This window comes from Hemibagrus wyckioides, linkage group LG22 (assembly GCF_019097595.1).
Source record: "Hemibagrus wyckioides isolate EC202008001 linkage group LG22, SWU_Hwy_1.0, whole genome shotgun sequence".
Lineage (NCBI taxonomy): Eukaryota > Metazoa > Chordata > Actinopteri > Siluriformes > Bagridae > Hemibagrus > Hemibagrus wyckioides.
In genome coordinates this window covers 14,733,434-14,757,109 of record NC_080731.1, presented here as the reverse complement: position 1 = coordinate 14,757,109, position 23,676 = coordinate 14,733,434, and the positions used below count along the sequence as shown (strand labels likewise).

General features: G+C 37.4%; 1 protein-coding gene across 5 annotated transcripts; it reads right to left on the bottom strand.

Moving 5' to 3' along the window:
- Nucleotides 1-578: 578 nt before the first annotated feature.
- Nucleotides 579-21,904, bottom strand: cert1a (ceramide transporter 1a). 5 transcript variants are annotated; one of them, XM_058374566.1, is made up of 18 exons: nucleotides 21,289-21,902; nucleotides 18,608-18,742; nucleotides 16,173-16,289; nucleotides 11,012-11,119; nucleotides 10,523-10,661; nucleotides 9,164-9,247; nucleotides 7,879-8,036; nucleotides 5,637-5,729; nucleotides 5,417-5,503; nucleotides 4,344-4,415; nucleotides 3,643-3,720; nucleotides 3,210-3,305; nucleotides 2,865-2,997; nucleotides 2,696-2,766; nucleotides 2,438-2,566; nucleotides 1,949-2,078; nucleotides 1,715-1,847; nucleotides 579-1,634 (listed from the first exon to the last, which is right to left on the bottom strand). In XM_058374566.1, exons 1-17 carry the CDS (start codon nucleotides 21,364-21,366, stop codon nucleotides 1,720-1,722), a joined length of 1,836 nt encoding a protein of 611 aa, XP_058230549.1. In that variant the 5' UTR covers nucleotides 21,367-21,902; the 3' UTR covers nucleotides 579-1,634; nucleotides 1,715-1,719. The 5 variants fall into 5 exon arrangements, with proteins under 5 accessions (XP_058230549.1, XP_058230551.1, XP_058230550.1 ...); XM_058374568.1 differs by lacking the exon at nucleotides 2,438-2,566 and having other exon boundaries at nucleotides 21,289-21,904; XM_058374567.1 differs by lacking the exon at nucleotides 3,643-3,720 and having other exon boundaries at nucleotides 21,289-21,901.
- Between the last annotated feature and the right edge of the window lie 1,772 nt (nucleotides 21,905-23,676).

The window sequence follows — 23,676 nt, the reverse complement described above, 5'->3', positions numbered from 1 at the left end:
GGGCAGCTGATTGGCTGAGCCTCTTTAAGAACCTAAATAAACCTGCTGAAAGACAGTGCAGTGCTTCTCTCACTCTCTCTTTCTCACTCTCTGTCTCTCTCCCTCTCCCTCTCACACACACACACACACACATACAGAGGTTAATCTGAGATAGTGCGAGTTCTACAGAAGACTAATCTCCAGCAGCACCAACTCTTTTGGAACTCTACTGATAATTGGCTTGCTGGCTTTGGATCAATGCATGATTAGTGCAAAGTTACAGTATAGACGGTAATTCATTTTTTTAAATAATTTGTTTATGAAGATAATTAACTGGCAAAATCCCAAACATTTTAACCTGTTAAAATATATGTTTCTCAAACAAAAAAGTTGCTCAATTAATAACACCACAAATGTAAATTATAGCATAAAGCTGGAAACTGTTTATTCACATCCTCATAAGCTTTAATCATTCTAGAGTGCTATAGAAATGTGAATGATATTTATGTTTACTGTAATAATCACAAACAAATTTCTCCAGAAAAACACAAATGCATTCTGGAGAGCTCAGTGTTACACATTAACAGGCATTATAATCATTTCTTTTTTTATAAATTATATTTCGGTATAATTTTCCATACATACCACCCTCTATCAATCATTCACACATACGAGTCTCATTTGGCAACAAATGTAAACTGATTGTAAAGCAACGCTTTTTGTAATTAGTGCAAATATTAACATTAACACAGATCTTTGTGTGGTTAACAAAATTAAGCCTTATAATAAGGTGAAGCCAAAATTCACGCTTAGAGCACAGGCTACTTACAACAATAACAACAAAGAGAACACTTCTCGTATATGCTTCAAGGTATTCTGTCAAATGAGGACATAGATAAATATGATTCATTTTATTTAGGTCTGAAGAAATCATGAAATGACGTTCCTCCATTATAAGTAAAGGTAGTTCTGCAATGTTTGGTGAAATGTTTTACAAAACATTTACAAAAGTGGATATTATTCTTTCTTTTCTTTGCCCTGCCAGTATCTGAAAACCCAATTAAACATGGTGCTTCCCAGTTCTTCAACCTCTGAATCCAGCATGTTTTAACCTCTACCACATACACACACTAAATTATATACAGAATATTAAGACATAGGGCACTAAAAGACAAATTTGTGTTTAAAGCTCTTCACATTCTCTACTGATCAAAGCAAAGAAATTATACCCCGTACAACAAAACTATATAAGGCCTAAAGGAACCTGTTATAACTCAAAGTTTTTCATTAAAGGTATTCAAGTTTATAGAGTTTTAATTTTAATAAAGACATTAGTCAATGTGCAAGTAACATGAATACAAATATTTACAAAGCAATAAGTAAACACTTAAACTCTTATAAAAACCAAAGCAGACAAAAACAACCAGTAACCATCCCCAAAAACACGAACAAGGGCTGTACTGTACATGTAATCATTGCGTAAAATGAATACCTCGCAGTCATCTGGAACCTTATATTAGAACGGTGATATTCCTGATCCAGAACACTGTATGATTTCTGGGTAACGTAGTTCTCTGAAGCCCTTGAGACTGAGATTTAGTGTCTGAAGGGATGGATAAGGCCTCTTACGGATATGTTTAATGGAGGCTGGCAACCTACAGGAAAATGTAGATAATTTAAAGAATATGTAGAATGTTGGTAAAACGCTGCTTAAGAAGTCAAATACTGACATTACCTGTTTTAAAAGAGGATTTCTTTGTCGCTGGTCTTATCTTGAACATACGCTGTGAAACGCTTTAAGAACTTAGGATATTCTCGTCTGGCAACTGCTCGTAAGACTGATGCTGGTGCCCATCCGCCTGGATTCACTGCATTGAGTAAAATGTGCTTTAATACAGTAATAGGATACTGCACTATTAGATGATCAATGTTTATAGAGTAAATAGCAAAGGGTGAGGAGTATACTCACCATTGGCTACATAAGTTATTTTACAGAGGATATTGTCTCTGCCAATCTCTTTGTTGCCCTCTGGTGGACTGACTATTGTCTGGCAGATCATGGCCACATTGATTTTGGCACGGATACACCTGCTTGTGGGCTGGACAATAAAACAGGGTCATGATAGTGCTGAGAAATATTAACCTGATATTTAAAATATTAAAATCAAGATAAGTAAATGGATGTTAAACTCTTTCTGTTGTACCAACTGTTAAATTACTCTCCATTTTTATGACATGTATATTTTTGTTTAAAATAAACCAACAAACAAATATGTCTAGCCCAGCCCTACACTGTATATCCTGAGAATGTCTTGAAACACTGCAATATGGCTTCATGGGTTTTGCCTACGACATGTTCAGGCTACATGCATGAATGGGACTTTCACTAGAGTCAATCAAGTATTACGACTATTAGATTTAAGACAAGGAACATACAAGTGTAAAAATGGTCCCTTACTGGATATCTGTCGTGATCTACAGAGAAATTGCACACAATCCACGTATCTGGTTCATTCTCATTGGTGGAGAGGATTTTGCGGATAACTGACAGATAAAGGATGTCTCTTTGTGAAGCAGGCCACACCCTCTAAAACAGAGTCATGGTCATGGCTGCGTTAGAACAATACAATATGTACACACCCAGATAGAGGTAAAATGCTCTTCTACGTCAGATGAACCTATAAATAAGTTTGCTAAGAGTCTAACTGTACTGTACCTTATGAGTCTGGTAAATAATTACTGCCTTGTCTGATAATGTCTCCACCACACTGAAGCTTTCAACGGTTGCTGAGGAAAGTTTAGAGAAGTAGAGTTAGGGGTGTCCATCTAGGATCAGTATTAACATTCTCACTGAGAAATAAACAGTATACATGCAAGGTACTCACTTTCCCAGTCATACCGGAAAGCTGTGTCCCAAAAGTAATGACAGACCTCATGACCTGTAACCCCTTTAACAGCATGTGTGGCTTTGAGAGGGTCCAACACGACACCATTCTCCTCCACCTCTCTTCTGTACACCTGCAAAACAGACAAACACAGAAAAAACAAGAACTGACACAGCAGTTTTATATTATTGAGCATTTGCCTCATTTGTAGTTTTTCTTAACCAGAATAAAAATGTTATTTGAAAATGACTGATGAACCTTTATTGGTCCCCTACGTGAGCTATTAGTGTTTCGGTTAAATCAGCAATGCCCAAAAAAATAACAAGCCCATCAATGCTGACTTACCTTTAGCTCACCCTCCTCAGTAACAAGTTGCCAGTTAGCATCTCCACCTACATCTTGTAAGGAGTGAGTCATGTGACTGTGTATTATTTCCTCCACCTGTGCAAAATCAAATAGGTGTGTCAGTCAGGTTAACAATACACACTGCCAAAATAGAAACAGATAAATACAGCATAGCTTAACCAAAATGGTTTCATCACAGTGTTCATACAGCTGCTTCAGAAGAAAGCACTGTTGTCTTTGTTTTTTTTTCTTTCGATCATCAATGGTTAAAATAAGAACCAAAGTACCTTAGTATCTACATAGGACAGACAGAACCCTTTGCTAACATTAAGTCAATTCCTGATACTCTTTACTCCCTCAGTGATGGTATTATAGACTGGAGTGGAAAGAAATAAATCCTATCCAACACTAGAATACTGACAAGACACGATACCTGAGCACTGAGTCTGTGCACATCATCGGAAGCACTGACTAAGTCGAGAGAGGACACTGAGGAAGCATGACTAAGAGGCTGAACCAAAGGAGAAAGAGAAAGGAAGAAAAAACATACAATGCACTAAGTAAAGACAGAGCCATCACCACATCACCAGAGTAAAGACACAGCCATCAGTTAGTGCCTACCTAGTTTCTATCACACCTGCAGTTACCACACACTGATGGTAAATGAAGTTAGATAAGAACTATCTGTCTACACAAAATTATGACAAGTCAGAAGAGCAGTTGTGAAAATTAATAAACTTTCATTATATTCATCAATTCAGAGAGAGATAGGTGGACAGGTGCTCCAGTTAGGAAACTCTGGAGTTTTAATAACTGATGTGTATACAGGGTGGGTGTTTAGCTTTTGACAGTTGACTGTAAAGCTTACATAACTTCTATGCAATATTAGTTCTGTCTAATTCGGGAAATGAAGAAATTCTAAGTGATTGCATCTTAATGTCTTCTGACTTGCATACTGTACAACATCAACTTCAATACAAAACATTCATTTAAGTCCCCTGAAATGTAAAAGTTTTCAGGTGAAACCAGGTTTGTATGAGTATGGTTAGGCAGAAATGAACAGAGAAATAATGTGCTTTTGTGCGTTAGGTACAGCGATAGTATGTCTGTGTGTTGAGGTCTTCAGTCAGGTACCTTGTTGGTGTATTTGTGAGCATTAAGAGAGGAGTTGAGAGTAACTGGCCAAGCAGTCCTACACTTTTCAGTCTGAAACAACAGAAGAAAGAGACAGTTAAAATGGATGTGAAAGTTTAAGAACATATTTCGCAGAGAGAACTTACTTTATGTTATAACATAATTCCATTTACACTTCAGTTCAACCCTCAGCTTGGGTTATTATCTGTGTCACGTTTCTGTGCATGTTAACCAGCATGAACTGTGTAAAGCAGTTACTAATGATCATGAAAGATGATGACAATATAATTTGGGATATAACTGATTCATCTAGGTGAGGCTTATGGTGGATCCAGTATCTATCCTTGGAACATTAAAAAGCAATACATAGTGGTTAAGATGCACGTCCATACCAGTCCATTCCAGAGCATTCATACCTAGGGAAAATTACCTAGACGAGATCCACATGGACACACAGAACATGTAAAACACTGCACCAATGTGCCACCTATATTATACAGTTAGTAGACACAATCTATTTCACTGTGTACTATAACCTATGCTGTGTAGTCCACATACAGTCATTTTCTTTTTGAACAGAAATATTTCAAATGTACAGAAATGTAGGAAAGTAATATAGAAATTTTGACTTGGAAAAAAATAATGAATTTTAACTTGCGAAATAAATTGCAGCTTGTTAAAACATTTTAATCTTACTATAGGTGGGCCCTCTCAAGCTGGTCATTCATAAACCATGCTGACCGATGGTAGCTTACAGAAGTCTTCTTCTGTTTTATACCACTTTAAATATAACATTTAAGTGATGTATAAATGGAGAGAGAAAAAAAACGCACATCTGGCTAGTGATCGTTGCCTTTTTCAGTGATCAAGTAAATCGGCTACAGTCCATGCTGGAACAAAATTCCCTAAGACTCTATAGATATTCAATAATGGGCTTCAGATGCCATTAACAGTCAAATGGGTTAAAAAGGGCCCCAAAGCTGGTGTAAGCAACACAGCTTTGCAGCTCTAAACAATTTAAATATATAACTAAGCAAGTGCACTATACAATTATACTATACTATACAGCTTACCTGCTCTTCAATCTTGTCTTGTTTATCAAGAGCTGCTTCAACAGCATCAAAGAATTCATCTTCATTGATGAGACTGTTTGGCCCCTCCTGAAAATCATGTTAGTAAGCTTAATCATGCATATTATATGTAACTGTGTCGACTGTGTTTTTAAAAAAAAAATGGACACAAGACACTGGAGGCACAAAGTTTTGTTTAAAGTTTAATATGAATCTGACTTACTTCATAGTCTGGTCCTCCGTAATGCGATTTCTTCTTCAGTTCTGTTATGGCAGACTTATAGGATTCTTCTATTCTTTTCCTCTGTTCCATTTCCTTACAAGAAAAAAAAAAAAACATATCTTACTTATATTTTCATAGACACTGAACAACATAACACCATAATCACAACACCATAATAACAACACCATAATAAAGGGCTTTGCATAAATTTTAAGCTCTTTACATTCTTCACCGATCAAAGCAAACAAATCAAGCTACAAACACTTATACAATAAGGCCGTAGATCCCTGGCTATCAAGACAAGACCTTTATGTCCTACCTCCAGTCTCAGGCTTCAGACAATAAAGGCAGAGTAAATAAAGCAGTTTAAACCATTGTTTATGAAAGTTCTGCATCTGGGATTGGGTATGGGCTCGGGGTTCTCTCTTTCTCACAGATTCAAAGAGCTCAAAATACCAATAACCTCCACCAAAACCCAAACAAACAGGACAGGGGGAAAAAAACACATGCCTTACAACTGCTTGTGCTCCAATGTAAACAGAAACAACCATTAACATTTACATCTTGTTTAAATCACACCTGCTAAGGAGTGCCACAGGAGGCCACGTAAGTCACCTAACCAGACAATATTCTGCCTGAAATAAAAACGTCAGCTTTGAAAAGGCTGAAATGAACTTACAGAACTGACAAAACCAAAACAAGAACATTACTCAAATATGGCTGTAGAGCTTTAGATAGATAGATACTTTATTCATTCTGTAAATTTCCCATTGGGGTGAATAAAGTATCTATCTAGAGCTCTACAAACATATTTGAGTGATTTTTCCATAATTAAATAAATGTTTGGAGATAAGCAGAACTAAGCAATTAGACATACAGACACAGAAAACAGAGCACAGAGCAGGTAACCTACTGCACAGAAGCTGCCCTGTGTACAAAGAAAAATCCAATACAGTCCAGTTTCGGCTGCTCGGAGCGGCCAGTGTTAAACTGCGTGAACTGGTTGACATATTAAGATATATCCATGGAGGTCACAGACTAGTGAACTCGAGCCAGGAGGTAAAGATCTGCCGGCTGTCTCCCTGCTACAGGTCTCTTTCCCGTCTGTATTGGCACACAGATCCACGCCCCTTTACTTTGCAAGTGCTTCAAATGCAATGGAATTTAAGGACTTCCTGGCTCGTCATGATTTTCAGCAGGATAAGCAAGAACTGGTTGGGCCGGTCTGAACTTTACAATGAGATGTTATAGAAGTTTAGCACAGCCCTGTGAATAAGCACTCGGATAAATTAGCACCAATTTCAAAGAATGCAGCTCCACGTGGCTACCAGTATTGGTTTGCACTTTTTGAGTCAACAGCAATTCTTATTTACTAGTACATAATAGATCAAACACATTAGTCATACTATGAGACATCATCCAAAGACAGCCAAATGGTGTTAATGTGTTCACACAGGAACAGAAAAACAAATTCTTTTAAAAATATTATTTAAGCTAAGCTTAACATAGCAGGTAGTATTTAAAATGATCCCATTCACCAGCTCTGGCTTTCCTGAGAGGTGTGAAAGTGATAATGATCTGCTGAGAGGTGAAAAGTCCTTCAAACAAATGCCCTCTATGGGTTTAACTCCACATATTGAACATCTAACATATCTAGCAATCTGACATCTCACAGAAATTCACAGCTATCTTTCAGCGATCTCATTCAATGGTGTTACATACAAACTAGTTACAAGGAATTTTTACAAAATTCAATGTAATATGAATGCACTGACATTATACAAGAAAAAAAGTAAGAAAATCCTAGCAGGTAGAGAGTGCAAACAGAATTTTACTACAAGCAAATTTTACCACCAAAGCTTAGTGTAAATCAGGGACAAGATGGTTTATTTTCTTTTTAGATATGTGTTTTTTTATTATTTTATTTATTTATTTATTTTTTCTTTTCCCTTTTTCCCAATGTGCTCACAAGAAAATCATTGAGCAATGAAAGGTCACAGGCTTTACAACAGCGTTCTGTCTTCCTTCATGGGATTTACTTTTCTGCCCAGCAAATTTTATTTGCATTTGGCCTGACCACTGCTTTATCTGAAAAAAAAAAAAAAAGCATAGGTTTCAGGTGTCTCCTGTATCACTGTAGGAAGAGGACCAAGATTGGAAGCACTAATGCTAAACTTAGTTTCCCTCCAGAATCCAGTCTAGCCAATATGATCATTAGAATGGAATTATTTAGTAGACATACTTTATCCAGTCGCTTCTGCCAGGTCTCTTCACGCTTGACCATGATATCAATGCAGTGGGACATTGCAGAGAGTATGCCTTCTGTGGTGGCTTTGAAAGTGATGGCTTCACCTTTGAAATCAATGCCAATGGGCCCTTTGGAGCCGGACATAGAGAACACTAAAGCAAGAACAGAGACACAGTGTTTGTTTTTTTCACATTCACTTCTTAGACATGTTTAGCATCCTTATTTCGTGTGTTTTGCAGTGAGACTGCTAGACTAAGATAACATATATTAAATATATGAACAACTATTATGCATTAATGCAGGGTGATTTAAAGCAAGTGTGCAATGACAGGTTAAAAAAGGCAGCTAAATATAGTTAGTTTTCCCTCCAGGTGTTTTTCTTTCTAAAATATTTTAGAGATTTGAAATGTTCGTGATGTAGGCAAAGGAAATAACAACAACAAAATCTTTTTATTTTAATGTATAAATTGTCCATACATGAAATATTGCAAGAAACTACAGTGGAAAATATTTTTCCCAGGAAAAACATTATGATTATTCATAATTATTTTTGCACAGTGTATTTTACTGTATTACATGACCAATACGGTCAGCACAAGCAGGGCACCGGTGCTGTGGTAAAATCCTCAACAACTCCTCCTTCTAACTATTCCTGTTTTATTCTCAAAATTTAATGTCTGTAGACAGAATGTGTAGAAATGACAATGAGTGCAATATAATGATGCAATGTTAATTCTCTATATCCAAAGCTTATATAAGATGTCAGCAATAATAAAATAAAAAAAAAAAGCTTAGATAATATGGCATCAACAATTCACATGAATTGTGTTTTCAAATTATGCTGCATGGCAATGGGATTGCTGTGTGGCTAGATTAAGGAAGAGGAGGAGGAAGCTGATAGAAATCTAAAACATAAAAACATGACATCATTATATGGCAAATCACAGCACAGAAATTTAAGGGAAGTCTTGAATTTCCTGTGCCAAAGTGCTGCTATCTTATGTATAATACTAACTGGATATTCACAGAGACAGAATTGTAGTATAGAGAAACTGTCTGGATTAATTCAGTGTAGATCACGGTTCTGTGTGTTCTGACTTTTCTTTTTATTGTCTCCTGCATAAGGTGGCTGAGAGAAGCACCTGTCTTGAGCTTTAGCTATTTTACCTTCGCTGACTAGTTCATGAGACATTCCATGCTTTTATATGCTATGTACTGTAGTCCTGTGTTTTAGTTTAAATAATAAATCAAATATAGAGAGGATATATATTGTACTTACACTTCTCTTTACTGCTATTGTTGTTGAGGAGGTAGTCTCCATCTGGCCGTAAGCCAGAAAAATCATCTTCGTCATCCTCAATTACTGCATGACAAACAGTATTCATTATAGCTACAAGTAGTCATTATAGCTAGGATATTACTTAACTACCAAAGAAATAAAATGGCTACAATGGATGGTTTTTGTGATATAAAAACTTTAACCAAGACATATTGTATCAGAAGTTTTTTCAAATCTTAGTATGAAATAAAAATGTGTAAAAATGAAGTTAAAACAATCAGTAACAATTTTTACTTTACTTTAAAAAAAAAGTGTGCACTCCTTTAAACTGATACGTTTTGCTTATTTTATTTTATAGTCTTTCAGTGTGGCACACTGCTCCTCTTCTGGTTAAGCCATCCTTGATTTGGATGTATGATTAAATGTGAAATTCTTTTTTCCTCTTCAACTTTACGCAGCTTACTAGCAGAAACCTGGAGGTTTTTTTTTTTTTTTTTTTTTACTAAAATTGACAAGTATTTGTAAAGATTTCTCAGTCTTTCCACTATGATAAAACACCCAGTTCTGGCTGAAAAAAGCACAGTGGATATGGTGTTCTTTTGGTGATGTGTTTTTTTTTTCCGCACCAAACATACCTTTGTGAATCACACATTTTGCCACATGGTTTGTGGCAATTTAGTTTTTTGTGAGAAACAGCTCCTGTCTAGCCTTGGCTTAGCACCTCCATGGTAAGTTTTGGTCTAGCCCTTTTACAGATTTTGGCAGGATGTTCTGTTCTTGGTGATGTTGGTAAAGTGCGCTATTTTCTCCGTATGTTAACTAGGGCCTTTACAGTGTTCCATGATACAGCTAAAGCTAAAGCTTGCCACATGCAAGATATTTGTTTTCATCAGCACTAATCAGTCTACTAATTATTCTGCCTCAGGGGAATTCTCTGCAAGGCTAAACTCACAGTTGGAGAGAAATTTCAAAAAGTATTTCTACAGCTGTTACAGATGACTTTTGCTTGTGTTCACCTTTAGTTCCCCAACTCTCAATTTCTGTGGAATTCACGTATACGTGAGACAAGACAACTCAAACTAGAAATTCTGCCTATAATGCAACAAGCTGCTGACTGTAATCAAAAGACAGAACAGAAAGTCTAAGCGGTCCATCGTGCAACGTTTGTATTGCTAATCTTGATTTTTTGGAGATATAAGATTAGGTCACACATCTGTACAGTTCAGTGTGGATTTGATCAGCCACCTAAACAGCGTCATGAGACGTCAGAACCAAAACATTCCTGTCAGTTTGGATTCCAAGTCTTACAGTAAAATGTTTAACAATTCTATCTCACATCTATATATTTCAACATCTCACCTTTGTCCCTGAAGATTTCCTCTCTGTGATCTAAACTTGCACAGTTGTCAAAGTAGCGCTGCAGTGTGTCTACTTGTCTGCACAGAATGTCCCTGAATGTCTCCATTTCTGCCAGCTTCTCTCGGAGACTGTTGCCTTTCTGCAGTGACCAACAATAAACAATACTTTTATCTTGTAATAAATGACAATATATATATATTAATCAAGGGTGCATGTTTATGCAATAAAATATAATTAAGGTTCTCAGTCGTGTGTACTATAAACGTTTCTTTAAAGCCCCTGATTTCTATCTTTGTTTCAAGTACAAGAGCTTCACATCCTGCTCAATTTAGCAAGTTTGATATCAGTACCAGTATATAACAGTTTTTCAGGCATAGAACTGTTTTATAGCAGCAGACAGCATTATATTACATCCTCCTGTACCTATACACTTGCTAAATGTAAGTAACAGAACTCTATGACTAATGAGGGAAGCCATTTTTATTTTACCTTAAAGGAAGATGTAGAAGTGGTTGAGAGGCCACTGGTGGCAGAAGTGAGGGACAGCATGGATCCATGGTGCCGCAAACTGGTCTCTGAACCATAGCCTGACTCAGCCTGCAAATGCACACACACACACAAAATAAAATTTAAAGGGTCTTATATGGCACATGCCTACAGCTGGGCTGTCAACATGTATGTTAAAAAGTCCTACTTCCTGCATCTTAACATCAGCTATTAGACTGAATAATTCTTATGAAGAGAGAAGTAGAGGGGTGCCGGAGCCTTTAGGTTTCAAATTGTGCTGTGCTGGGCTTAGTAAGATCTGTCCTACAGGGGAGGGGGACAAGAGATTGAATTTGGGTTAAAAGCATAGTCCTTACTATGTTTAAACCTTTACCAAATCTGTTTTTATACAGCCATTTTAAAAACTATGTTAAGTTTAACAGTACTTGGGCCTTATATCTAACTAGCCACCACTTGCTTGCCCACAAACCAAAACCTTAAATGAAACCAGGATTATTAAAAGAGCATGAGTCATTATTTGTCAACCAAGAAATGCCATGTGGTGAAATGCATTAATAATATTTAAAAAAATAAACACTATGATGTAAGATAAATTGAGGCAGTCTTTCAAAGAAATGCTGCTCTCCAGTCCAGCAGCCACTTCCTCTAGTTTCCACCTTGATCCTAGATGCAACATTTGCCATAAATAAATACAAAGTGGATTAAGCAATAGCCAATCAGGGATTTTGTTCAGCACTACCAGAGGTGAGAATAAGATTAAAAAAAAAAAAAAAAAATCATGCAATTATATATTTATATAACATTGAAATGGCACACGCATACAGAGTGCTATACCGGATTAATGTATTTTGATATACATAAAATAAGAACAATCTGTAATACATCTTATATGCTGTTCTGTGATCTAAAAGCTTACTGAAGTATACACTAATTTACAAACAAGAACACCAGCCAGAAGGGAAATGTGTGCCCAAACAGCAGACAGAAGAGGTAGAAGAGTGAGCAGTGTGCCGTGCCAGCTGCTAACCAGGTGTTTATGGATGGGAGGAAGGTGAACAAGCAAATTAACTGAAGCAATATACATGCTAACATGAGGGTATGGGATTTTTTCTGCCCACCACAGTAATACTCTCCCCACTAGGTAATGATATTACAAATATTATAATAATAATACCAGTAGTAATAATCTTCACACATTAATAATACCATTTTATCTAGCTGCAGCAAAACAGTTAACTGAAAAACAATTAAATGACAAACAAGTCTATTGCCATTTTAAGTCTATTGCCATTTTTAGGAATTGTAGCAGATGAAAAGTGAATGCATTCAGTCAGCATACATGCAAACATGCTATGAGGTTAAAGCCCACCATTCGTCCATTCCAGCAGCCAAAGCAGAAGAGCGTGCTGCTACAGTCCTGGCTGGCTGGCCTGAGCATGGCCCCTCAGCGCTCTGCACAGACACTCCCAGTGTTTCCTAACAGCTTCTCTACAGACACGTGGTGTAGCAGAGCGAGACAGAGACTGCAAATGCTGCTTCTTTCCTCTCAAGTGTTGCAAAAGCAGCAGAAAAGCGGTGTCTGAAATGAAGGCAGCTGATCTTGTTATGTGAGCCTTGCTGTGGCACTCTAAGCATGGAAGGCATTATGTGTGAGTGTGTGAAGCATGAGAAGCGAGAAAGGGAGGGGATGTGGGAGAACAAGAGAGAATACACATGCACACACTCACTCACGTACACACACACACACACACACACACACACAGACCTCTTGCTTAAGTCGGTCAGCAACATCCATCCCTGCGGCAGCTCAGTGGAGACAAAGAGGTGTGTGTGGGCGAAGTGAGTGAGGGGGAGAGACCGAAAGATAAAGCACACACTGGTTGAGTGTTGAGCGTTTGCAGAACCACTCCTTCTTTTGCTGATCGCAACTCTACTATTTTAAATCTGAGATTTTAGTGCTGTACATACCACTTCTGGAGCAGCAGGCTCATGTATTATTTAAATAGAATGCATCGTTGTACCAGAAAAATAAAGCTTGTTGTCTGCAACCTGAATCACCACACACACACACACACACACACACACACGGATATATGCACACACAGTTGCATCTTAGCACAAGGGTGGGTATTATGACCGAAATATCATATCATAATATTTGTCACATCACATGATGATATTTGATTTTTCAAAGCAACTTACATAAAAAGGTGTGTCTTAAGAACAGCAACACTGGCTGTGCCACCAGTTGCAGACGTGCGCCTGTCAAATATTCTCTGTATTCACTTGCCTGGATTGTCATTAAAAGAGCGAACACGCAGTAATGCAGGCGTGGACAAATCTCAGATTCATTAACTAACCCTGTCAGGTTTGCACTGAACTTTATTTTATTTGGTTTCATCAGTGTTTCCACACAGCTGCATGATCTTCACTCTCAAGAGGCATCAGTACAGCACTGAGGTGCGTCACGTCAAGGCAAAGTGCAGGTTTAAATTCCTTCTCTGGTTACTGAACCAAGCACCTATAACTAAATAACTGATATATGAACAAAAGTGAAATGTGTTTAACCTGGGTGCATAAGGTAGTGACTGTCTACTGATGTGTAGTTTGTACAGTTCGCATATTTTATGTTCTTTTTGCATTAACAAAACATTTACCCTATTGACCAAATCAGAATGTTTTTAGTGGTGCAGGTTGGCCATCTCAAACTTAACATTTAGATGGACACAATAGATACCCAAGTAATATTTAATAACAAGATCACTGAAAGCACTTTTTCACAATATTTATGTTAAACACTTAAGATAATTCTGCTGATTAGCATTTAAATCATTAAAGCACTACCAAACTTATCCAGTATGATGTACTACAGATTCCGCCTGTTCTTGTGCCAAAACAAAGAACATTAAGTCTGTCTGAATGGCAAAAGTTTGCAATAAGCATTTTTAATATGAAATGTAGAAATGCCACTGACGGCAGAAACAGTATTGCAAAAATTAATTAATTAAAAATAAAGAAAATGTTACCAGCTAGCCCTACTTTAACATCATGAATCATGACCATATTCAACCCTATATCCACTCCACATTGAACCTCAGCTTGAAAACACAGCTTTACATAATATTTTTAATCTCAAAAGCCATTTTCTATAAAGAGTCAAGAGCTGTGAGTACAGAAGGGTTACAGGAAAAGGGCTCTTAGTTGTTTTTTTTAACTCACAGTCCTAAACAGCTTGAAAATCAGCTACAAATAACTAGAAATCTGGACAGTTTGGTTTAAATCAACCAAAGCTATATGTAAATGCATATACATGTAAACTGATGGGTAGATAAAATGGTAGATGACAGACTGATAGCTCAATAGGTAGATACAATGATCAGGCAGGGGTCCATCTTAATATGGCAACACTGCCAAGCTAGCAACCAAGCGCAATGACTGGAATAGAGATTCAATATTAAATTAGATGAAGATAACGGCTTCAGTCTTGTGTTACACTGCAAAAGTGCTTTTGCTATTTAAAGCTTGTGATGCTTCAGTATCCATCTTAGCATTTAAAAATATCTGAACGTCAAAACCGTCCTACTCGATTGTGATTGGTTCAAATATTCATATTTATATTCAAGTATAGTTTTTTAGTCATAGGTGTCCAAATCAGCAGTTAGCTGCAGCACATTCTGCACGGTAATTCTGAAAAATACACTGATAAATAAATATATATAAATTTAAAGATAATCCAAGATGTTATCCATATTTTTGTAATGGCATGATGACAAGAAAACTGCCGCTTTATACCAGCAGAGGGAGCTGCAACTAGAATTTCTTATATCTTCCCAGGGTGTCCAATGATTCTGTTTTACTTCACACACACACACACACGAACACTATTGAGTCAGATAATGACTACAGCTAAAGGCTACGTTGCCAATTTAGCCCTTTTTACTCTTAAAAAAAAGACCAAAACTCCTTACAACAAATGAGTTCATTTTTGATTAGCAAAAGAAAGACGCACTGGAAAATTGTGCTGGATCCAAACTATATATCCTTTAAAGTGTGTTATTTCATCTAGCTGGCTGTTCCTTTCTCGCCTTTGACATAATGAGGACTAACCCCCAGAGCATGTGAGACCTATTAGCAAAACTATCACATGCTATACTTTTACACAGCTTTAAAAAAAATCAAGAATGCAGTAATTTCAATAACACACCCACACAGGAACATAACCAGCTGTATGTTAAAGGGAAAGACCCACTGAACATTCCCAGATATCAGCCATGTTCCAGAGAGAATGGGATAACAAGACACCACACTCAACAAAAGTTATTCAAAACTGATGTTTCTGTGAACCACAGCCAGGTATTTGGACTAAAATATATCTTGTATAACCAGTTTCTTATAATGGAGAACGTTAAGTCTGTGACGTCCTACATTGGAACTCACTAACCTCAAGTGACAATGCATTTCTTTTTTTAACTATATATAGTAAAATACATATTGTAGTTTACAAAACAAAAAGCTAAAATTAATTTTTTGTCATGAGATCACTCAAGTCTGCACAGTATTAAACTGGAAATAGGAAATGTTTATAAGTTGTCTCGTTGAATACAAAAAAATAGCCATAGTGTTGGGAGGGGAATGTGGAAAATAATCAGTTAAATATATAAAAACTCATGATTTTTTAACAACAAATGCCTGAAGTCTGAGAGATAGTGACAGCTCTGGCAAATTTTTTATACATTTGTAAGTGTCAAGATGGTCTTTTTATTTTATTTAATGGATTTTATTTATCTTAAGAATTTTTGAAGCTGTCCTATTTTGGGTTTAATTTGTTCGGTGGGCAGAGCTCTTATCACAGCGTTAAAAATCATATCCATCAAGCCATGTCTGGTGCACATCTGTGGATTATGTTATTTTAGAAGCACATATTTAAACAGATTAAAACTGAAATGAGCAGTGGGGGAAAAACTATATTTTTATTATGTAGATAGAAAGGATTTTTATTAGGTAAGAATACAGGATAAATTCACACAAAGTGTCTGTGTGTTTGCGAGACTCATGTACAGTCAAGACTCCTGAAACAGATCAGAAATAAGACCTTGAAGAACTTTAAAACATTAACAACATTAATAACAAAAGTCAAGCTTACCTTATGAAGTTCAATGGTATCAATCCACTGGTGCCGGAGCTCAGGATCTTCAGCCCTCAAATACCAAATGTTATCATTTACGCTGATGTCAAAGCGGCATTCATCAAATTTGTGAGGCTATGGGGAGAGACATAAAAGAATAAATCTACATGAAAATGCACACTTCCTATGTTATTGATAAGGAAAAACAAATTATATTTCTGTGTCTACTTCACTATATTCAGACAGGGGAAATGGTGACAAAACACATCATAACACATACTACCATCACTCTTCTCAATCTTGAATTTAATAAAGAAAATGAGTTTTAATTAAATGATAAAAAGTAGCAGGCTTCTGCAGTACAAATTTTTCCCAGCTTATAAACAGGAACTTGGACAGCGGACACTTTAAATAATAATACATTGTTGTTGTTGTTGTCATTCGACTGCTTCCTTTTCTGAGCCAAAGAACAGTAATAAAAACCGATTTGACAATGGTTGTTGTAAATAATTTCAAAATATAGTCATTGATGTGGTGAAGTTGTAGTTTGTATAGCAGGAGAGGATGGGGTGGTGGAAAGAGACAGAGAAAGCGAGTGAGAGAGGTGCTAGTGAAGAATAACCGTTTATTGCAGTAAGTCAAGACAGTGGAAACTGCTCTCTTGGATGTTGCAGTTCAATATAACTATAAACTCTAAAATGGAAAGGGTGTCATTCATTAATAAATTAAATATTGTAATCATTGGTAAATCACTGTGGTATAAAACAAATAACACACTCCTGACCATGCTTTTAACACAAAGAATACACTTCGCTCACAACAGCCTTACAAGGCAACCCTGCTCCTCTTCACACACTCGTCACAGCAACATTCACATTTCGATATTTTAGTCCAGAATATCTGCCACTGCCAGAACCTGTTTGTTGGGACTTTTAGCCAAATATTTTCTGGCCCGACAGTTTCATAATGATTTCATGATATGCATTTTTGACCCTGACAGCATTATTGTGATGCAAATCATACAGTCTAAAGCAGCTTTTATTGAATTTTGACACAAGAACTTTTTGGCCATGTCTCTGACGTGATTTATTTGAGCTCGTTTATTTGCTCGATTTTTTTAACGTGATTTATTTGAGCGTGATTTATTTTACTTGAGCTCTTTATTGTTGAAAGAGTAGCAAGATTCCAGATAGAAATCACACAACTAAATTTAATAATATTAAAATTAAAAAAAGTAAATCTTACGCTGTTTGATGGCCTGGTTACCTTCACTTAAAACTGACGTTCTGTGCTTTAGTTAATTGTTTTATTTTAACTTCAAGGATTCATTTCCAAATAAGTTTCAGTTACTTACAAACTAAAATGCATGCAAGGCCTTCTCCACAGTATATCCTTGGCTTTTCTTCCTACTACTTCTGCTACAAGAAACAGACAAACACACGCTTCCCCTGCAGAGCACAAGCGCTGTGCTGCTTTCATTGTTTTGTCTGCTAACCTGATAAAGATTCCAGCCTGGGATGGAATAATGTCAGCACACTGCATACTTGCTTGCTTACTAAGGGGCATTTCAGCTGAAGCTTTCCTCCACTTGCTGAAAAATTACCACATGGCTCTTGCATCATTTTCTACGCACACAGGCTCTGGAAAGTGTGGCATGTGTCACAACTCAGCGTCTGTTTCTGATTAAGAAACATGACTAAAGGCCAGTTAAAACGTTATACAACAATTGTAGTAAATAAAGCTGAACACAAAGAAAAAGCAACAGTTGAGAGGGAAAAAAAACCATTAGAGACCTATGTGCTATGTGAGGATTAACTGGACTGAGCTAATAAAAGTAAATCAGGTAAAAATGCAACTTCTTGACTGGAGAAGCTGTGCTAAAATCTGCTCCACATGACTATTTCCGCATACTTTAGGCTCTATAACAAAGGATCTGTGTATGAACTCAGCCCTTCTGAGGATTTAGTGAGAGGCAACAAGCTGTGCTTGTTGAAACAAGACTACGGAGTACACTCCCGTCTTTCATGCCTTCACTACACTCCCTGATTCTCTCTCATACAATACAAACAATCTGAATAAAAAAAAAGTACATCATTTAGCTATCTTTTAGGTGCTTCTTTGGATAAGAGTTTAATCTATAGCACAATTTAGAAAAATGTTTTACGACAAGTCTTTAAAGAGAAGCATCCTCGTCTGCTGTTTGTCAGTGAAGTGACCAGTAGACACTTTATTGCTTTGGTCAGTGTGGCATTTTACTGATCAAATTAACCATGATTCAGTTATTTCCACCACCAATTAAGCTGTGCTGTGTCCAAGTACCCATGCTGAATTTGGTTACACCTCTTGGCCACATACAAGGCATAGAGAGTCAAGAGAGTGAAGCAGTTCAGGGTGTATTTTTCCATTAAAGATTTTTGGAAATGGTGATGTTAGATTTAGGGAGGGAGCCTTACCTTGATGACAGCCTTGCTGAGACAGAGTGATCCTCTGCAGCCATACTCTTGCTCATGCTCTGACTTATAGTAGCTTAGTGTGTTGTTCTTCAGTACAACCCACCGGTCCTGCCAGCCATGGATATAGTTGGTCCACTGAAAGTAACATCATATGGGAAATTGTATGTGCATTTTCCTAGTATTTATTACTATAGTTAAAAAAGGATTGTTGTGCACATTAATGGACATTATCTAATGTGAAATATTTACATTTGTATTTAAATGTACAATAAAAAATAAATATTATAATAATAAAAAATAAATAAATAAATAAACTACTACTTTAAGCACAGGGCTACCACCTTAACCAGAGAGTTACTGCCATAATTACAGAGCCACTGCCTTAACCAGTAAGCTACTATCTTAATCATCTTCCACCTTAACCAAAGAACTACCACCATATCCAGAGAACTACAACCATAACCAGGGAGTTACCACCTTAATCACAGAGCCACTGCCTTAACCAGTAAGATACCATCTTCATCAATAAGCTTCCACTTTAACCAAAGACCTACCACTGTAATCACAGAGCCACCACCTTACCAGTAAGCTACCATCTTATCCAGTAAGCTACCAACTTAACGAGCAAGTTTCCACCTTAACCAAAGAACTACCAGCTTAACCATAAAAATATCCCAATAACTAAAGATCTACCACCATAATCAGAGAGCCACCACCTTAACCAGTTACTACCATCTTAACCACAGAACCATAACAATCAAAATACCACCTTAACCAAAAATCTACCACCATAACCACAGAGCCACTGCCTTAGCCAGTAAGCTACCATCTTAACCAGTAAACTACAACCATTTAGCTGACATCTTAACCACAGAGCTACCATAGCATTATGAGAAACCTGTTATAACACATCATTCAAAATACTTAAATAATCCACTTGCATAGTAATCTTATAATTAACGCAGTCTTTAAACGTCTTTAAAGCGTCTTTCACTGACAAGTTGGTATATTTAAAACTTTCCTACATTACCCAAAATGCCATTCACCTTCCCACTGACACTTGATTTATGCTGTTTTAAACCTGTGCTAATGATAATTTCTGTTCTTGGCTGAGAGAGGAGTGAAACCTAATGTGATCTTTTGCTAGTGTAGCTCATCTACTTCAAAGTTTGATGTTTTGTGCAGGTTGAGATGCTTTTCTGCTCACCATGTAAATATTGATTATATAAGTAACTATATAATTCCTGGTAACTCAAACTATCTAGCAATGTAGCAATGTTCCTTTGACCTCTCTTATCAACTAGGCGTTTCCACGTTTGTTTTTTGCACTAACCTCCATGCCGTGATTAAAGTCACAGAGATCACACTTTTTCTTCATTCTGATGTTTAAACATTAACTGAAGCTCTTGACTTGTATTTTTTTGCATTGTGCTGCTACTACATGACTGACTGATTAAATAAATGCATGACCATTTACCCGCACTGCCTCCATTCTTAAGGAAACCACCCATCCCCAACATGGACTCCTACCCTCAGGACGGAGATACAGGAGTGTGAAAAGCAGGACTTCCAGATTAAGGGACTCCTTCTTTCCCTTCAACCATTAGACTTTTAAACAGGCAGCCAGAGGACATCAATTAGTTTCATGTCTCATGGATTAGTTGGACTAAATTGCTCCGTCTCATGTTGCACACGTGTTAACGTTACTGCTGCTATTATTATCAAATAGCTGCATCTCAACTTCACATTGTTAATTTTACTGCTGTTACTATTATTATCTGCAGTTGCAATCAATTTGCTCTATTATTGTTCTGCACATAATATAATTCAATATTGTACACTTGCACATACAAATATACATAGTCTATATTTCTAGATTTACATTGTCTACAGCTCTAATTCTGTGGGACAGTTTAATTTTTTATGTGTATATAAAAATCTCGACTGTGCAGGTATAAGGTAAGAAGAGCTGCTTTGTTTACTTGACACCGAGTGCACCCACGTTGATCTGACGCCACCCTTTACACTCTACTTTAGTTGGGAAATGAACAAGTTGCCAACATATGATGAGTTCATGTATTTCATGCATGTCTCTCATAGACTTCTAACTAATTCCCATCATAGAGCTGCATTGCATTCTGGGACTTTGAGTCTATTAGCTGTCTCTATTTGCTGTCTGTTGGTTTTTCTTATTAACACGACATTAAAAGTTACTGAAAAATGTTGAATGAGAAAAAAAGCAGCTCTTTTGTGGTTTTCCAGCCAAGACTGAAACCCTGACCTGTCTGAGATCCCCGACATGTTTCCTCCTCTTGCACACCTCTGTAACCTCACCTGCAGTGTCGCGCGTGTGACGTCACACTGACGGACAGCCGAAACAACTTCTCACAGCAATAACAAACATACAGCACTAACACAAGTTTGCACCAGAAGCACTAAACACATCATATTTATATATACATGTAAGTCAATATAAACATATTTAATGAGCCCCATATAGTAGAGTATTCCTGGAAAGCTGTAGTGTCTGAGGTGAACAGGTGTTCATTACACATGGAATCAAATGAAGACTGCACTGTAGACCGCAGAACACAGACAGATGGTTGCAGATTGTAGTATTTTTAAAATGATTATTTTAATAATTGAATATTAGAGTGTGTGTGTGTGTGTGTTGAAGTTACCTTGCTGAGAATTCCCGCGAGCTCGTCTGCTTGCTCTGATTCAGGATCCACATCTTCATCTGAACTCTGATCAGACATGGGACAGGCGGCTAGCGATATCTTACACAACCTTCAATTTTTCCCTTTTAATAAAAGACTTCTCGGGAATTAAACTATTTTTTAAATTTATTTGTAGATGTACCGATAAAGTTGAGACGCAGTTGTCTGAGTTCATGTAAATCCTTGTCGCCGTGAGTAAACAGTAGCTCTTGCTAGCAAGCTAACGAGATGATAACAAACAGCAAATTATTTCGAATTACTTTAACGAAAATGTACTTAATTTCATATACAACTGCAGAAGATACTTCAATAAAGCAACTTTTTCTCTCCCTATAATCCTGCCAGAAAGACTCAGTTTTTGGTTTCGACTGTCATAAAAAAAAGACATGGACCAAAATGTCGGTCGCTCGAGCTTTTAGTATTTTTAAGGTTAGATTACAAACCGCTTCAGGAAATTTACGACTCAGTAAAGAATTTAAACCGAATTGATTATTACTGAAACTCCGGTTTAGTCGCGCGCTGTGTTTGTGTGCGTGTATGCATCTGACACGGAAAAAGCCTGGATCTTGTTATTGTCCCCCTGTAGGACAGACAAAAATACTACAGCGTGTCGTATCACTACAGCATGAGACTAACGTGCTGTTAGTCCACAGTGTTTAAAGGTGCAGCTGGGATTATTGAAATGTTTTAGGCATATGATGGATGTTGTAGGTTTGCACATAAGAAGACTTTTATTCACAATATGCTCAGAGTGAAGTGAGCCGTGACCTCAACACCTTTGGGATGACCTGGTGACTCCTGCCTCGGACCTCCTCATACGACCTCAGTGTCTGATCTCACTGATACTCTTGGGTCTAATTTATCACAAATTCCTACAATCACAATCCAAAATCTAATAAAAAGACTTCCCAAAAGAACGGAGGCTTTTAAATCACAAACAGAAGGACATTAGAAGGGGATGTTGGACAAATACATAAAGGAATGATGCTCAGGTGCTCAGGAAAGTTTCCAGAGTGCTGTAATACAATCGTCCATCTTCTGTAAGCACTTTATCTTGGTCGAGGCAGCAGTATATCCCAGGAACACTGGACATTAGGCAGGAATGTACTTGTTGGGATGACATGTCACCAAGCACACTTAGGGGCAATGTAATGTTGCCAATTCAGTCCACCTTCTGGCATGTTGTTAAGAAAGGAGGAAGCCAGAGAACCTGGAGGAAGTCCACCTAGACACAAGGAAAACATGTGAAATGCCTCACAGACTGTAATGTAAGTTCAGGATAGAACTGTGCACCCTGGAGCAGTAACTGTATTTAGTAAAATAAATGAAAGTAATCATGCCAATAGTCATGGTGTCATGATGGTTTAATAGTTAGCCTGTTGGCATTGAACCTCAAGGTTTGGGTTTTGATTCCTGTTCACCATGTGCTTTGGGGTTTTCCTCCCTCATTACAAATGCATGCACTGTAAGCTGACTCTCATCTCTAAATTGTTTGTGTGTGAGTTAGTGTGTCCAGTCAAGCATTGGCACCCCGTCCAACGTGTCTCTTGCCTTGTGCCCTGGGTCTCTTCTGGGATAGGATCCAGGTTCCTAGCTGTGTAGGATAAGTTGTACAGAAAATGAAGGGATGGAAATGAATACTGAAATGCTAGAGATCAGAACTGTTTTGACTTCACTTCAGTTAGCATTACATTCAGCTTGTTCACATCAACAGCTCCCTAGAAGCCTTGCATTAGCCTATTATGTGCATATACTGTATGGCATTTACACCAATCACCCATAACATTATGACCACTGAGAGGTGACGTGAATAACACAGATTATCTCCTCATCATGGCACCTGTTAGTGGGTGGGATATATTAGGCAGCAAGTGAACATTTTGTCCTCAAAGTTGATGTGTTAGAAGCAGGAAAAATGGGCAAGCGTAAGGGTTTGAGTTTCACAAGAGCCCAATTGTGACGGCTAGACGACTGGATCAGAGCATCTCCAAAACTGCAGCTCTTGTGTTGTGTTCCCGGTCTGCAGTGGTCAGTATCTATCAAAAGTGGTCCAGGGAAGGAACAGTGGTAAACTGGCGACAGGGTCATGGGTGGCCAAGGCTCAGTGATGCACGTGGAGAGTGAAGGCTGGCCCATGTAATCCAATCCAACAGACAAGCTACTGTTGCTCAAACTGCTGAAGAAGTTAATGCTGGTTCTGATAGAAAGGTGTCCAAATACAGTGCATGACCGGGTAGGGCTGTTTTGGCAGCAAAAGGGGGACCAGCACAATATTAGGCAGGTGGTTATAATGTTATGCCTGATCAGTGTATGTTAATATTTACACTGCAATCTTCAACACTATAGCAA

What these genes read in the sequence shown, in the direction of transcription:
- cert1a (XM_058374566.1), bottom strand. Translation starts at nt 21,366, where the DNA reads ATGTCTGATCAGAGTTCAGATGAAGATGTGGATCCTGAATCAGAGCAA. An exon ending in TCAGCAAGGCTGTCATCAAG is followed by an intron (nt 16,290 to 18,607) that starts GTAAGGCTCCCT and finishes CTCTCCCCATAG; the next exon opens with CCTCACAAATTTGATGAATG. An exon ending in CAATAGCAGTAAAGAGAAGT is followed by an intron (nt 8,037 to 9,163) that starts GTAAGTACAATA and finishes TTCTTGCTTTAG; the next exon opens with TGTTCTCTATGTCCGGCTCC.